Genomic DNA, 17,019 nt, shown 5'->3' on the forward strand with positions numbered 1-17,019 from the left:
AACGTCGGTTGGGGGTTGGAGGAGCCCGCCCGGAGAAGGCGGCTGAGGGGGTGCTGCTCTGGCACGGCAGCTGGGGGTAGCTAGCGAGGGGCAGCAAGAGGAGAAGAGGCTAGGAGAAGAGGCGAGGAGCCCGGCTGGGCGAGCGGTGGGCTAGCAAGGGGCGGCGAGAGGGGAAGAGGCGGCAGGCAGTTGAGCCATGCTGCCGAGAGGAGTCCAGCTGGGTGAGCGGCGGTGGCGGCAGGCTAGTGAGGGGCGGCGAGAGGAGAAGAGGCAGTGGGCAGTTGAGCCGCGCTGCCGAGAGGAGCCCAGCTGGGCGGGCGGAGGCTGGCGAGCAACTGGCACTGTTGTGGCGGGCATGGGGGCTGGGGGGGGAGAGCGGTGGAGGAGGCAGCAGGCCCTGGCAAAGGAGGCAGCCAGTGGGCGAAAATGACTGGTAATAGATTGGGGTGGAAGGTTGGGGGAAGCGGCAAGGAGAGACTAGCGGTGCAGATGCTGTGAGCCGGTTCAGCTGCTATTATTATTATTAATTATTATTTCTTGTTTACACAGTCAGACAGGTGTTATTGACTGGTTTGTTTATCCAGACATCGAGTCCTTCCCAAGGACCTGGGATGGCTGAATTTTATTGTCAATTGTTATAGATATCGTCGCAGAATATAGGCTGTTCCCAGTAAAGCTGCTTTTTGTAATTGGCTGATGGTGATTTCTGTCACCCCTATGGTGTTGAGGTGCTCTTCAAGGTCTTTTGGAACTGCACCCAGGGCGCCAATTACCACTGGGATGATTTTGGTCTTTTTCTGCCACAGCCTTTCAATTTCAATTTGTAGATCTTTGTATTTGGTGATTTTTTTCTATTTCTTTTTCTTCTATTCTGCTATCCCCTGATATTGCTATGTCGATTATTTTGACTTGTTTTTCTTTCTTCTAGACTACAGTGATATCTGGTGTATTGTGTGGCAGATGTTTGTCTGTTTGTAGTCAGAAGTCCCATAATATTTTTACATCTTCATTTTCTTCAACTTCTTCAATTTTATGGTCCCACCAATTCTTGGCTACAGGTAGCTTGTATTTTTTGCAGATGTTCCAGTGTATCATCCCTGCTACCTTGTCATGCCTTTGTTTGTAGTCAGTCTGTGCGATCTTTTCACAACAGCTGATCAGGTGGTCCACTGTTTCATCTGCTTCTTTACAAAGGCGGCACTTGCTGTTTATTGTGGAATTTTCAACTTTTGCTCTTATTGCATTTGTTCTTAGTGCCTGTTCTTGCGCAGCCAGTATTAAACCCTCTGTTTCTTTCTTCAAGTAACCATTCTTAAGCCATTGCCAGGTCTTGGTGACGTCTGATTTTCCACTTATATTGTGCAAATATTGATCATGCAGGGGCTTATTTTTCCATTTTTCTGCTCGGTTCTTGACTTGTTCTTTCTTGTAGGCCTGTTTTGTTTCATTGGTGTTGAATAGTTTCACTTTATTGACCATTTGAAGTGCATCTTCTTCACTGTCCTTGATATATTCTTCAAGGCCTCTTTTCTCCTCCTCTACTGTTTGATGGACTTGCAGCATTCCTCTTCCGCCTGAGCTGCGAGGGAGGTATAGCCTATCTACATCACTGCGGGGGTGCAGAGCATGATTGATGGTCATGATTTTCCTGGTCTTACGATCCAGCGTCTCTGGCTCTGCCTGGGTCCAGTCTATTATCCCTGCAGTGTATCTAATAACAGGTATAGCCCAGGTGTTTATGGCTTGTATGGTGTTCCCGCCATTGAGTTTGGACTTGAGGATTTTTCTAACTCTCCTGTTGTATTCACTTTCTCTCTTTCTTTCTTTCTTTCTCTCTTTCTTCTTCTTCTTCTTATTATTATTATTACATTTACATCCCGCTCTTCCTGCAAGGAGCCCAGAGCGGTGTACTACATACTTGAGTTTCTCTTTCACAACAACCCTGTGAAGTAGGTTAGGCTGAGAGAGAAGTGACTGGCCCAGAGTCACCCAGCTAGTTTCATGGCTGAATGGAGATTTGAACTCGGGTCTCCCCGGTCCTAGTCTAGCACTCTAACCACTACACCATGCTGGCACCAGCTAGTAAACCTTATAACTATTGAAGAGGAAAAGCCTTGATTGCAGATGTTTGAGCAACTGAGTAGTTCATGGATGGGACATTTCAGTTACTTATCACAAGGAGTGTCTGACAGGTTTATGGTCAAGGTACCAAAGCTGCACTGTGATTTCAAAAGTAAAAAATTAGATTGGGCTAGTGTTCTGAGCTGGCCCTTTTCATCATCGTTTCTTCCCTCCACTCACAAGTATTTCACATATTCCATACCTGGATCACCAACCCTCTCCTCCAGTCTCTGCTTTGCACAGCCAGCAGTATAAGCTTCAGAAGTTCATTTAAAAAAATAAAATTTAAAAAAAGCAAGCTCTTCTCCAGCCAAGAACAAATATTTGGTATTCTGCTAAAGTTTTATGACATGCAGCTGCAGGGTGGAAGAGAGAAGGAAAGGCCCATGCAGAATACTATTTCAGTGCCCCCTGCTATAAGGGGGGGCTAGAATAAAGTGGGGGGCTAGAATAGTCAGTGGGGGCTAGAATAATCAGTGGAGGCTAGAATAAAGTGGTATACTCGGGGTCAAGAGAAGGCTTTTCTCCCAATAAGCTGATGTTGCCAAGAACAGCGCTTTCCCTTTCTCCCACAGGAGTAAGTGGCAGCAATTCACTTATATGCAGTGGGGCCAGTGTTCTCTCTAATTGTTTTCATCTTTGTACAGAAGGAGTTTTGTTCTGGGCAGCAATATCAAGGCAGTGTGTGCGCATGTGCATTAAGAGCAGAGTGGACATCAAAAAACCTGTGAGCGTGTGTGCACACCTTATAGGGAACACTGGGTGCGGCTATTTCTCAGAGGGCCAAGAAACAAGCAACAGCTGAAAGTGGCAGCCAGGGAGGGTCTTGTTTCATCTCTTCCCCACTACCACCTGGATGTCAAATGCTGCTGGCACCAAAACAGACTGGAACAATGAGCACCACCAAGATGACCCAATCCCACATGGACCAAAACATCCAGACACTTGCAGTCAATTTCCAGGGGTTCGACTATTTTCAGAGGATCACTGGTGACCCTTTTTGGTGGCCCTTTGGGCGACATCTTTCCCCCTCATAAGGGTTTGATTGGGGGATTGGCAATAAAATTGCAAAGGTTAAAGGGAAGACCTTATTCATAGTGAGTTCTATAGCTGAAGGGTGGAACGAGCAGGCACTGCTTTTAGTAATCTTTATAAAAAGGGGATTCAACAGTGGTTTTAGTGAGAGAGAAATACTGGAATATTGTGATCTCTCTTTATTAGGCTTTACTAGTAGGTGTATCTCAGTATTTTCTCAGGGAGCGGGAGATTATTTACATGCATTTTGAGAGGCACTGAGCATGGTCATCCAGTAAGTGGAGAGCAGGAAGAGATGTATTGGTGGGAAGCAGACATACTGTATTTTGGTCATTTTAAGTCTACCTTCCTTAAGGAAAGTAAGCTTGCTTGCTTGCTTATTTATTTATTTATTAAACTTCTATACCGCCCAAACTTTTGTCTCTGGGCGGTTAACATAAAACAATTAAATCACATATAAAAAGTTAAAACAATGCAACAATTTAAAAACAGCCATAAAATTATGAGACACAGTTGTGAGACACAATTTTTAAAAGCTGGGAAAGCTTGGGTAAAAAGATGGGTTTTCAGATGTTTTTTAAAAATTGCCCTGTGGATCACCCTGCGGGGGGGGGGGGAGAGTCCCAGTGTTCTCTCCAATTTTTTTCATCTGTGTGCGGAATGTGTTTTGTCCTGGGCGGAAGTATCAAGGCAGTGTGTGCGCACCTGCATTCAGAATGGGGCATTCCTGATTCTACCTGAGCGGGGTCTAAAATTAACTGAGCAGACAGCAAAAAACTTGTGAGCACAGGCATGTGCGTACACCTTAGAGGGAACACTAGTGTGTCCCACTATCAACTTTGCAATGCCTGAACCATTATGAACCAAATTGGATACAGTAGTAGGGACACCTCAACAGTGTAGTTTGTGATGCCATCCACCCCATTCAAAATGGCAGATGCATGAATGTTTGAGGTGTAACTGAGCTAACTTGTGAACTGCCTAACCGATTTGAACCAAATTTGCTATATCTGTAGGGACACATAGGGACAGCTCAAGGGCATAGTTTGTAATGGTGTCATTCATCCTGATTAAAAATGGCAGATGCATGAACATTTGAGGCGCAAGTGGGCTAACTTGTGGACCGCTCAACCAACTGGAACCAAATTTGCTACAGGTGTAGGGACACATAGTGACACCTCTAGCGCACAGTTTGTAATGATGCCATCCACCCCAATACAAGATAGCAGATGTGTGAACAGTTGAGGCACAACTTCTGGACTGCCTAACAGATTTGAACTAAATTTGGTAAAGTTGCGTAGTGAGTGACACATAGGGATACCTCAACAGTGTAGTTTGTTATGACATCCACCCCAATTCAAGATGGCGGATGTGTGAACATTTAAGGCTGAAGTGGGCTAACTTCTGAAAATGGTAATTATCAATTAAGTTTCTAGTGAAAAGAGTTGGCAGATTAGTTCTTACTGGAACAACTTATTTATAGAATTTTCAATATCTACTGCAGAATGATTTTGACATTGAAAGATTATCGCATCTGAAAATCTCTCTCTTACCCTCTATATAACTGATGCTATACTTACAAGATTACACACTTGAATCAACATTACCTACACAAAATAGCTACCCCCTCCCCAGTGCCATACTTCTCTAGAAGAAGTCAAGATCTCCACTTCACCCACCCAGCATGTACTGGAAGGGTGGGGAATCTTCCAGTTTGCTTAGGAGTGCACCAAGAGACTTAAAGAGAAAGCAAGCTGCCTGCAGCTATTTTGAGTATGTACCCTTCCACTGTAGATTTTTTAAGGTCAGGAGCTCATCTTTTTATACACGATAACTGCCACATCCCCAGTGCTCAGTACAGGAAGAGGGCTAGAAACCTAAATGGAGGCGGTAAGAAAAGCTCTACTTACATGAGTCTAGTCCTTCCACCACAAGTGTACTGAAGATCAATGGAAAAAATATCCCATGACTGATCAAGGCAAACAGCGATGCTGTGGTGCTCTTTGTTGTTACCATTCCATGGTACATCTTTTAGACAAACGTTTTTAATCTGCTTCCCTTCGATCTTTTAAGGTTGCTTGGCTGGGATCAATTCCACCTACAAACAAAAGCCAGGGGGAGAAAGGTTAGAAAGCATCCAGGGCAAGGAAAATGTGAATCAGAATATTTGGAAGCCTCCCAAATGAGTACACTCCAGGCTTGCTAGTTTTATTTTTATATATATGAGAGAGAGAGAGAAATGCAAGTAGCAACCCTCTGAAGAAGATGCAACACACACAAAAAGGGGCTAGGAGTTCACAAAAGGACTTCTCTTTTGCATGAATTGGCTAGTGTTCCAGCAGGTTGTATATAAAGCCTAACACACGATTAAGTTTGTATATCTTGTGGGTTTTTGTTTATTTTTTAAAAGACAACCTAGAAACGGCCTCATCTGGAGATTTTGCTCAAGATACTTCAGGTAAACCAGTTTTGCTAGACAGATGCCTCTATCTTATAAGGGGGAAAGCCTCAAACAGAAGTGGCAATAAAGCTAGACTAGACAGCTAGGATAAATAAATCAAAATCCTTCATAGCCACCTGGAGACAGAGACCACAAACCCCCAGGAGAAAGAAGCTTGTAGACACAGGCTTCTTAAGCTAACTGCTGTATAAAAGGGAAATGCAGAAAGACAGGTTGCAGTGTCGAAACATCATACCTCTCAATTACAACAGTACAGCTATTTAAATTCAGGGAAGTGACATCACTCTACTTGTGGACTACTATTTGATTCAGCCATTGGCATATGTCATATTCTATTTTCAGAACTCAAGCCAAATTGCTAGCCCTATAAGCAAAGAGCTTCAGTGAGTCAATGATGCATCAATACTATATGACACCAATGAAGAGCTACACTGCATCTCACAGCCACTCAGTACCCAATACAAGAACTATCCGATGTCAGCTACATGGATCTGGATTTCAGAAATTTTAAGTGGGGAAGCAAGGATATCACTTGCAGAACAGACAACATTAGTAAAAAAGGGGTGGGTAGCATTGTCCTGAATGGAAGCCACCACAGATAGGTACTCAGAACAAGTTCTCAAAAAATTTCCATCTTTTAATAGCAGAAGGTTTTCCTATCTACACAGAACAGTATAGCACTGAATAATTGTCAGAACATTATTTTAAACATTTATGGAAACTTGAACCTTGTTCACCAAAAAGAAAGAAGAGCCATATTGGAATAGCCAGTGTATTGTTAAGCAATAACAAATGACTACCAAGATAGATATTAGTTAATAAATTTAGGCCAAGCTCAATTATAGAAAATCCATTTAGGTTTATCATATTCTTTAAGGAATATATGGTAGGTAGGGAATGAGTTCCTCCTTAGGGAAAAGCTGAACTGGCTTGGATGCCGGCATCTGAACTCGTTCAGAGGGGCGGGCATCAGCAGCCTGCATGCTGCATCAGCACACACATGTACAGTGGCCATGTACATGCCACCGCTGCATGCAGGCTGTTGGGAGCAACCACACACAGCCTTTTTGAAAGTGAGCACCACACCCAGAAAAGCCGTGTTGTGGCAGCGGAGCAGGTAAGGACCTGCTTACTTGGTTTTTAACAAACTGATCCCCACCCCATTCGCAGCTGCCTGAGCCGGCTCGGACACATCTCTAACAGTAGGGTATGTAATATAATAACTAAAGCTTTGCTGTATATCCATTGTGGGAGTGCATCTTAGAAATTATTTATCTTTGGTATCTCATGACAGATAAACTAGGTCATGAAATAAAACTATTTTTTGGAAAAACAGTACTTAAAATACCGCCTTGCACCATTTTCTAGTTGTGTTCACTGAAAGTAATTCTCAAAACTGATATTAGAAACTGATCAAAGACTAGCTGTGTAATTCCATACACTCCTAGAGAATTACATAGGGAAAGCACAGTACTGTGTGGAGGTCAGCACAGTCACAAATGGATCTCAAATTCATGTCTCTTTGTGCAGGGCTGCACAACTTTGGCCCTCCAGCTGTTGTTGGACTACAATTTTCATCATTCCCTGACTAATGACCAATACAGCTGGGAATGATGGGAGTTGTAGTGCAGCAGTTGAGGGACCAACGTTATGGAGCCCTGTTGTAGAGAAAGGCTGGTAGTAGTAGACAGACTGTCTTTCAGGGAGGTTTGTCCATTATTGCTAAACTCTACGAGAAATCCTGATAAGCTTCTGAAGAATGACAGGTGCTCCAGAACACTGTTTGAAATCGACTGTTGAAACTCTTGATCATGTTGTGTTCTGTGTGGCTTAAAAATATGATACTGAATTCAAGTCACTACTAAAGACAACAACAGCCTATCAGCAGTGACAGGGTGTGGAATGGAGAGTCTGCAAAGCCATTCCTTCTCTTTGAGACAGAGACTGGAATATCCCTATGAAGACTCTAAGTTACTAACTTCAGTTGTTCAGCCTTCAGACTAGCTTGAGAGAAGAAGAGAGCTGGTCTTGTGGTAGCAAGCATGACTTGTCCCCTTAGCTAAGCAGGGTGCACCCTGGTAGTATTTGAATGGAAGGCTAGAAGTGTGAGCACTGTAAGATATTCCCCTCAGGGGATGGAACTGCTCTGGGAAGAGCAGAAGGTTTCAAATTCCCTCTCTGGCTAGATAGACCAATGGTCTGACTCAGTATACAGCAGCTTCCTATGTTCCTATGAAAGTGGCAGTGATCTAAGCACTAGTGGGGTAAGCATTCCCATGCCTCAGTGACCAAACTTATGTTTCAGCTCCACACAGGATTTTTTCATGTATATTTATGTCTCTGAAGCTATACGACAACTACATGACAGTATTCCCAGATGATGCATGTTGGAATCAGTGTATTAATCACAAAGGAAAATATACATTACACATAAAATGTAAAATCATACATTTGAGAAGTTTCTCTTTCTCCCCCGCCAACCATGATGCTGCTTCCTCACTTTTTTCCATAGCCCACCAGACACCCTTTATAGTTGCATTTTACAGAAATGTTTTGTGCCCCAGACAACTCTTCCCCATACTTGTAGCCATAACTCATAAGTACCTTACCTGCAATTCACATCAAAACTGATACTGACTCTTTTAAGATGCACATTTTCAGAAATCAACATATGCTTAGAATGGCTTTCAGTCTTTACTAAGGCTGATAATCATCATCAGGTTGATCAGAACTGAACTACTGAAACCATTCTCAGCAGCATAAGTTCACACCCTTGCCCCCACCTATTAACAATTAAATAGGAAGTGAGCAAGTTATAACAAATTGTGGTATTTCCCAGTAACTTCCCCAGAAAGTATTATCTTCTCTATTTCATAGCAGAAACAAACACTTATAATTGATGTTTCATGTTCACTTTTGTCAGAAGCTTCTCAGAGAACAATTGCATGAAAATGGCTGAGAATCTTGACCCTACACCATAAACACCCACTTTTGCAGGCCAGGGGAAAAAGAGGGAGGTCCCCTTTCCTAACTAACCAATTGTTTGCCAATCAAAACAACTCACAACGGCACAGCTCCCAGATTTCAAGCCACAGAACATCTCTGCATGGCCATGAGTGCTTTAAGGACACAAGGGGAGGCAAGGCTCACAACCTGGTCAGCCAGCTTTGTGTTCTGTCATGTGTTGCCATCAGGACTACATAAGTGCAGAAGTCATTTCTATTTTTAAGGACAAAACATTCAGAACAAAGCAGCTCCACACAGCCAATACAAGTCAGAAATTTGTAGTTTTGCAGTTTGCTCGTTACAATGAAGTACACCTGCATGTTAATTCTGTATGTGCAAAGGATCTCCTTGTCACTGACAAAGAAAAAAGTGTTTGATATGCAAACACAACCTGCCATATGGCATAGTCAATTTTAACCAGCAATTACAGTATACACACAGGAAGGATCCAATTCTCACACATAGAGCTCAACATGATCAAGAGCTACAGCAGTGAATTTCAAAAAGTGTTCTGGAGCACCTGGCATTCTTCAAAAGTTTATCAGGGTTTCTCAAAGAGCTCAGCAACAATGGACAAACCTTCTTGAAAGACAGACTTTCAAGTCTTCTACTACCAACCTTTCTCTGCAACAGAGCTGCATAACTTTGGTCCCCCAGCTGGTGTACTACAACTCCCATCATTCCCAGTCATATTGGTCAATATTCATTCATTCATTCGATTTTTATACCGCCCTTCCGAAATGGCTTAGGGCGGTTTACAATTAAAAACAGAAACCATTAAAATCAATAACAATTAAAACCCTGAAAACCAGGTTAGCATTAAAACAATTAAAACTAATTAAAAACCCTAAAAGGCCAGGCCAAACAGATGGGTTTTAAGGGCTCTCTTGAAAGTCAGTAAGGAATGAAGATTGCTAATTTCCACTGGGAGTACATTCCACAGCCCAGGAGCAGCTACAGAGAAGGCCCGCCTCCGTATCGCCCCCAAACGAACCGGTGGTAACTGGAGACGGACCTCCTCAGATGATATTAACGTGTGGTGGGGATCGTGTAAAAGAAGGTGCTCTCTAAGGTATCTTGGACCCAAGCTGTTCAGGGCTTTAAAGGTAATGACCAGCACTTTGTATTTTGCCCAGAAACATATTGGCAGCCAGTGTAACTGTTTCAAAACAGGCATAATATGGTCTCTCTGGGTTGCTCCAGAGAACAATCTGGCTGCCGCATTCTGAACTAACTGAAGTTTCCGAACTACGTACAAAGGCAGCCCCACATAGAGCACATTGCAATAGTCAAGCTGGGAGGTTACCAGCTGATGCACCACTGTTTTGAGGTCATCCTCTTCAAGGAATGGGCGCAACTGTCAAATCAGAAAGAAAGCTGATAGAAAGCACTCCTGGCCATGGCCTCCACCTGAGATACCAGGGTGAGGTCTGGGTCCAGGAGTACTCCCAAGCTGCGCATCTGCTCCTTCTGGGGGAGTATAACCCCATCCAGCACAAGAAGATCTAACTCACCCCTCAGATTCTGAGCCCCCACAATGAGCACCTCCGTCTTGCTTGGATTCAGCTTCAATTTGTTCTCCCTCATCCAGCCCATTACTGCCTTTAGGCAGGCATTTAGAGAATGAGTGCCATTTCCTGAAGATAAAAGAAGTAGATTTGGGTGTCATCAGCATACTGATAACACCTAGCACCAAACCTCCTGATAACCTCAATAGTCAGGGAATGATGAGAGTTGTAGTCCAACAACAGTTGGAGGGCCAAAGTTGTTTTTGCACTGTTGCCAGAACCTAAGGGGTATACCCGTGGGTCAAATGGGCCGTAACCCAAAATTTGGCTTTAAAAAAGCCAAATCTGGCAACAGAGTGTGACCTCCATACAGTAGTGACCTTTTCTCAGTCCTGGGAGGGCTCTTTAAGAGAGATGCAGCCTTCTCTTTAACAGCTCTAGGAGGAAAGTACTGGGAAGGGCAACACTTTCCAGCACTCTCTGTGCACCTTCCAGAATGGTACAGGGACTCAAGAGGGTTCTGTTTCCCTTAAAAGGAGATGTCCGCTCCAAGCACTGGGCAAAGTAGAGCACTGTGCAGTGAGAGTGTTTGTCTCTGCAGCGTGCCAGGGGGACTGTGCAGAATATTCATCTTTGGCCAAATGTTTGCCCAGGCACAATAAACAGTTATCCAGGGCGCCGGCACTTAGAGTTGATGAGGGCTGCCTGTGGTCCCTGGGTCTTACAATGAAGAACAATAACTTAGGGGATCCTTTTGAGATAATGGATATTACAAGTGTTGAAGCTACAGAACTAGTGTTCACTTCCATGTTAGAGAAAGCTTCACACACTTAAGATAACTGAAATGAAAGGGGCAGCTTCTCATTCAAGTACTATGTATAAAGGCCTGAAAAAACATTGCATTGTGCCAGCTATGTCAAATTACTTTAATAAAAAGGGAGTTAAACTTAACAATCATAACACCCAAGCAAAGAAAGATTAAAGCAGAGAAATACAGTCATCTTGGTATACTCAAGAAGTTGAAGCCTTAACAAAACGCCTTTGTAAACATATAGGAGACATGCCATTTCAAAGTGTAGTGTGAAGAAATTATGGTGGCTATTTGTTTATTCAGCAGTTTTAATCAAATTGATTTTAGCTCAAAGCCTTAAAAAACCACTCTTTAGGAGTTACACACTTGTTAACTCTTAAAATTATCCACATTGGAAAATCTAATGCAACATTTTTGAAACAGCCAAGTCTCATCAGCTTCATAGAAAAATGTATTTATTCATTTTTTTAAAGTTCCTTGGCAAAGCAACATGGAAACAGTTACAGGAGAAACATTTAGATGAACCACTTGTAAAAGGTTTTGGGCTTAAGACTAGATTTAAAATCTCAGCTCACTATTCATCTGTAAAATGGACAAGTGTGTGACTCCTGGGAATTGCAAGGATGTGTAGTACAAGGAAAGTAAGCGCCTTTTCACATTAAAAGCACATCTATTTCCTAATCTAATTACCACAAAACAAAGACAGCCCTTTGCCTTTACTGCCATATCTCCATCTCTCTGCCTCCAGGTCTCCTGTGGAAAGATCCCAACCTTCTAACTCCCAAGACAGTTTTCTTTTATTGGGTTTTCAAACTCAAGGACAAAGAATGTGCCCTGGAACACGATGCACAGGGAGATTTCTCTGGAACACCCTTTTTACAGGCCAACTAGTTCATTATTTTAGATGTAATCGAACCTTTGGCACCCTTCTAGAGACCCAACAATTTACATTGTTACACTGCGAGGGGAGATCTGGTCTTGTGGTAGCAAGCATGACTTGTCCCCTTAGCTGAGCAGGATCCACCCTGGTTTCATTTGAATGGGAGACTAGAAGTGTGAGCACTGTAAGATATTCCCCTCAGGGGATGGAGCCGCTCTGGGAAGAGCAGAAGTTCCCTCCCTGGCTTCTCCAAGATCGGGCTGAGAGAGATTCCAACCTGCAACCTTGGAGAAGCCACTGACAGTCTGGGTTGACAATACTGAGCTAGACAGACCAATGGTCTGACTCAGTATATGGCAGCTTCCTATGTTCCTAAGGATGAACACCTATTAGTGCAGGCCTTGACAATTTTTCTTTGAATCCGAGAACAGAAGACAAAATTTCCAGACTTACAATTATGGACTCTGTAGTGGGGGTGGGGTGGAGGACAGGATACACCCTTAGAACAGAAACAGGGCTATCCAGGACCAATAAATATCTTATTAAATAACTCACTCTCTCACTCTGAATATCTGAATCTTGGGGCCATGAATCCATCTTGTTCCAGCCCTGATGGAACTAGAAGAAGGTCTGCTACTGAGCTGCAGTGCAGGGCTCCAAGCAACTGCCCCCCACCATACATACCTCAGCCCAGCCTTCAGAGGCCCTTGACTGTGTTTAACTGCCTAACATCTCTAGTGGATGGCAGTGACAGGAAAATTTAGCACATTGTGCACCTGCAACACAAGATAAGCTGTACTACGTATTGCAGGCAAGGAGGAAGATGAAGAGAAAGGAGACTAGGTTTGTAACTACTGTTTGGCAACAGCTGTGCATTTAGTGTAGTCTCTAGTGTGGCCCCCAGTCTTTTGAACATTCTACTCCTTGCACTTTAAGAACTACAACTCCTCAGAACTACCAGCTTAAAATATTCTGTAGTACGTGTAAGGAGTAAGGCTAGAGTGCCAACTGTGCTTGGAGGGTGGTAGGAAAGATTTCAGAATGTCTCAGTATCAGGTTTTCAGCAGCTTTTGTTGACCAGGCCTCTTTGACTTTTTCCAGCAGAAATCTCTGGACCAAACTTTGTCAGTAACTTTATGGCAGGGCTTGCTCATAATCAGCTGATCCTAGGTAGCATTTTGTAGCAGTAGCACTTTTGATAAAGGGTAAGAAAAAAAAGACACACCTTTCCCTATCCCATTTTGATTTATGCATTGCTGTTTCTCGCAGCAAGAGAAGAAAAGGAGTGTCTGAAATATTCAGAAGCCAAGGACAGTCCAGGTAATAGGAAAGCAAACCCCAAGGATGCAAGCACTGAGAAGTACAACACACTTGCATTTTAAATCAGCAAGACCATCAGGGTTGGAAGAGCAGGGGAGTTAGTTCCTCAGCGTTCTTAAAGGCATTAGCTATCAGATACAGAAGTCATGGTGCCAATATACAACTCTGCTTTTTTCTACTTGTGAATACAAGAATTTCCTCCACTATCATGTACTCCAATCTCTTTTTGGGGGATCCTAGTAAGAGGCAGCTCACTAACAAAGGTAGCTTTGTCAGGCTCAAAAAGCAGCATTGCCCATACAGGAAGAATTACAAAGGGCTGCTAAACCTAGAAGTTCCAGGATCCAGGCATGGGGCAGCATTTTATCATTTGTTACAGAAGACTGTCACAGAGACTGGCCCTGCTTGAGAGCTATCTTATTGTTCAATCCTATTAGGAAGCCAGCATACACTACCTTGAAACTGCTGAAGTGGTCCACAAACCCCTCCAATTATTCCATCAACTTTTCAAAGCAGAGAGGAGATTGACAACTTCCTGTAGAAAAGCTGTAACCATTTTTTATTGAATATATTTATGCTTCTATTTTTACTTCTTAAAATATTGTGTGGGTGTGTGCGTACACACACTCACACTCCTGAATAAGGAATTACTACTACTAAAGTTTTCTCTGCTATTCAGTAATGGATTTTATTTTAGTGGCAACAAATAACCCTGGTAGATGCCCAAAGAAACTGTTTGCAAAAGCATCTTTATGCATTTTGTTTTGCTGGGCAGTGTTAGTCAAGGTTGCATTTAGAGACCAAGGGAAAGAAAAAAGCCTGTTCAAACTGACACAAAGACCCACCGGCTTCCTACCTCCAGGCAATACAATTCTGCTGAACTGAGTCAAAACAGGTCTATGTTTGAAAGACCTGCAGAGCATAATCTCAAATGTCAAGCATTCAGCCACCAGCTGCATAAATCTAAGTAGTAGCTTAAAGGCAAATTCTACCTGAGCTGATTTCAAAGGATAGGGTGGAACCCATCTTTTGATTTATTTTTAAGTCACAGGATAGGGTTTGTTTAATTGCCTTAGACCTAAGGGGCCAATACTCCTGTTCTTTCCCTCTCATCTCCGACTCTTTAAACCTGGCAAAACATTCAGCAGCAACTGCCTGCCCCATAATTACCACTCACTCCTGCACACTTCCTTTGTCTGCAGTAATTCTCCCGTCTGAATTGCAGAATGCTCTGCACTGCCACATAATATCAGCAAGGGTTGCTTCCACGCTCAATGCAGCAAGTGCAAGAAAAGCCAAGCGCTATCAGGAAGAGCCTTGCTTCAATATGGTTTAAAATCAGTTTAACTTGACATGAAGCTCCAGATAAACATGTGTGCACCAAGGGCTTTTGTCATGTTTGAGGAATGAGGGGCACAAGGCATACAGGGGGAGGAAGAGGAGAGCAGCAGGACACCAAGTTCAAAAGGTAAGATCCCATCTATAACAAGGCATCCAATCTGCATCTGAATTGAGCATTTGGCAATTTTATGCTGGGCTCCCCACCCTTCGTCTGCTTAAAAGAATCACATTATGCAGATTTCATAAAGGAAAGCCCCTGCACAGAAAACATGCTATGGAAATGTAATTCCATATTGGCAGGTGGAAGATTTCAGAATGAACATAGGGCTACCACGAACCACAGCAACAGGCAACAAGCTTGAAGCAAGACAGAAAATGTGCACAGCTGCTAAAAGGAAGGGGAGTGCACAAGTGCATGCACCCCGGCCCCACCAAGAAGCAATAATAAAATTTGAGATGAGAAAACTGGCCTTCTATGGAAGTCGTAAATTAAAAGCCCCACACCCCACTCCAACCAATCCAAGAAAACTGTTTAAGGCAGTGATCTCCATTTTTCAAGTGGGCCCCCTGGCAAAAATCCTCTCATGTGTGAGCCATTTCCCACTGAGCTGATCTACACAGCACTGCACTCTTCACAGAGCTGGGGAGAGTCCTTTAAGAGAAGGAGGCCTCTCTTAAAAGCTCTAGGATAAAAGCACTGGGAAGAGCTATGCTTCCCAGCAGTGCATGCCTTCCAGGATGGAGCAGGGGCTCAAGAGGGCTCTGTTTTCCTTGAAGGAGCACACCCACCCACAGCAAAATGCAGCACTACATAGTGAGAATGTTGGCTGCCTGTCGCACAAGCCCAATACACAATTAGTAAGAAAGCCCCCCTTAGGGTGATTGGAGTCCAGGAGTCCAGAAGTGTTGGCTCTGTTCACCAGCCAGACAAAAATCTTGCTCGTCAAGCATCATTTTTCACTCGTCACAGACAAACTAGTGGATTTCCTGAGCCCTGTTGGAGGCCATTACTGCACACACCCACACCCCAGGTCTTACAATGAAGAACACTGGTTTAAGGTATTTCAGACCAGTTTTTGCGGCAGTACTCTCCCTTAATGATAAAACTGCTACCAACACTCAGCATGATTAACTGCTCTGTTCTGCAAACTATGAGAAATTCTGGTGTCTAAGCATCTGGGAGACTAACAAGTAATTATAGTAGCACATTTGATTCAGTTGATGTCCTTTTTGAGGAACCAATATGAAAGATGCTTAAACCAACAAAAGCAAATAAGCAATATAAAAGCTACCAGGTTTTAATATAAAAATCCCATCTTCCAAAGGAAGGCTAAAGGAAACGTAACATCTTCTACTAATTTCTGCTGGAGACAAAAGAATTTGTGAGACCATGAATTTAAATGGGAGAGTTAAGCATGTGTTTTACACCATTTCCAATAGAGACTAATGGAACATTAGAAATGGTTTTACTATCAACCGTGACACTTTTGTTTGAGCAGTTGTGCATCTTTGCTCAGCCCAGCCATTTGCTCTCTCAGCCATTATTTTTAGCTGGAGATCATTTTCTTCAACTGGAATCAGTGTTCAGCCTTTTTTTAAAAAATGAAGACACAATAGCATTTTTGTTCATTTTTAAAAAAACAGAGGCATTCTTCAAGATTCTCTGTATGTTGTCTTATTTAAGAGGGAAAACACTAGGAATAGTCTTGCCCCTGATGCCATGTTGATATCCCACTAGATTTAAAAGCCAGGGTCTATTTTCCTTCTGACATTCCTTTCTGCTGCTGTAGTCTGCACACAGCTATGAAGTGAAATTCATGGAATGCTGCCATAAACTTAAGTGACTTGCAGAAGCTTTCTGCTCATATGTTACAGCATAGGTAGAACACTAGTCATTACTTTTCCATTTCACTCTGTAACTATAAATTTAGAAACTATAATCCTAAACAGCTCTTAGCCCAGGCAAGCAAGCCACCCTTATAGAAGTGGCAGAAAAAATATATTGGTATTCAACACAATAAGTGATGGATTAGACAATAGAAGCAAATGACACCCCCCCCCCCAACATCTAGAATGCAGAATCTTTAGTTTACATTAGCTTCCCCCACCCCTGCAAAACAAAACAAAAACCCGCACCTTAAATAGGAGCATCAGTTGCACTGAATTTCTGCCAAACTGTACTTCTGTGCAAGATTCTTGGTGGTTTGTTCTCATCTGCATAGGCAGAAGAAAGTCTGTACCCCATCCCCAGACATTCTGGCCACTCAGTATAAATGCAAGCTAGGGGAGTACGAGTCTGCATTCACATCTACCTCCCTCCTCCTCTCTCTCTTTTTTGTTAACAACTGTTTATTAAGTATTGATATGACATGGGTATAGCGTGTCACCATCTCCCATTCCTATCTCAAAAAAACCAAGGAAATAGACAGGATCATCAATAAACTGTTCCAGTATAGACTGCTTTCTACAGAGCAAAGAGGAAAGTGGGGGGTGGGGGTGAGATCTCAGAGAAATTCAATCCTAGGTAAAAGTAAAG

The 17,019-nt window shown here is 43.0% G+C and overlaps 1 protein-coding gene across 3 annotated transcripts in view; it reads right to left on the reverse strand.

Moving 5' to 3' along the window:
- Positions 1-17,019, reverse strand: part of SUSD6 (sushi domain containing 6) — a 102,900-nt gene that overhangs the window by 41,079 nt on the left and 44,802 nt on the right. For 2 of the 3 annotated variants that reach the window (XM_053283369.1, XM_053283368.1), the window contains one exon: positions 5,067-5,254. In XM_053283369.1, coding sequence (XP_053139344.1) covers positions 5,067-5,184 — 118 coding nt within the window. In that variant the 5' untranslated portion in view covers positions 5,185-5,254. Of the gene's footprint in view, positions 1-5,066; positions 5,255-10,137; positions 10,234-17,019 lie in introns of those variants that run through there. The other variant, XM_053283370.1, reaches the window with a different exon arrangement.

This window comes from Hemicordylus capensis, chromosome 1 (assembly GCF_027244095.1).
Source record: "Hemicordylus capensis ecotype Gifberg chromosome 1, rHemCap1.1.pri, whole genome shotgun sequence".
In the NCBI taxonomy this organism is placed as follows: domain Eukaryota; kingdom Metazoa; phylum Chordata; class Lepidosauria; order Squamata; family Cordylidae; genus Hemicordylus; species Hemicordylus capensis.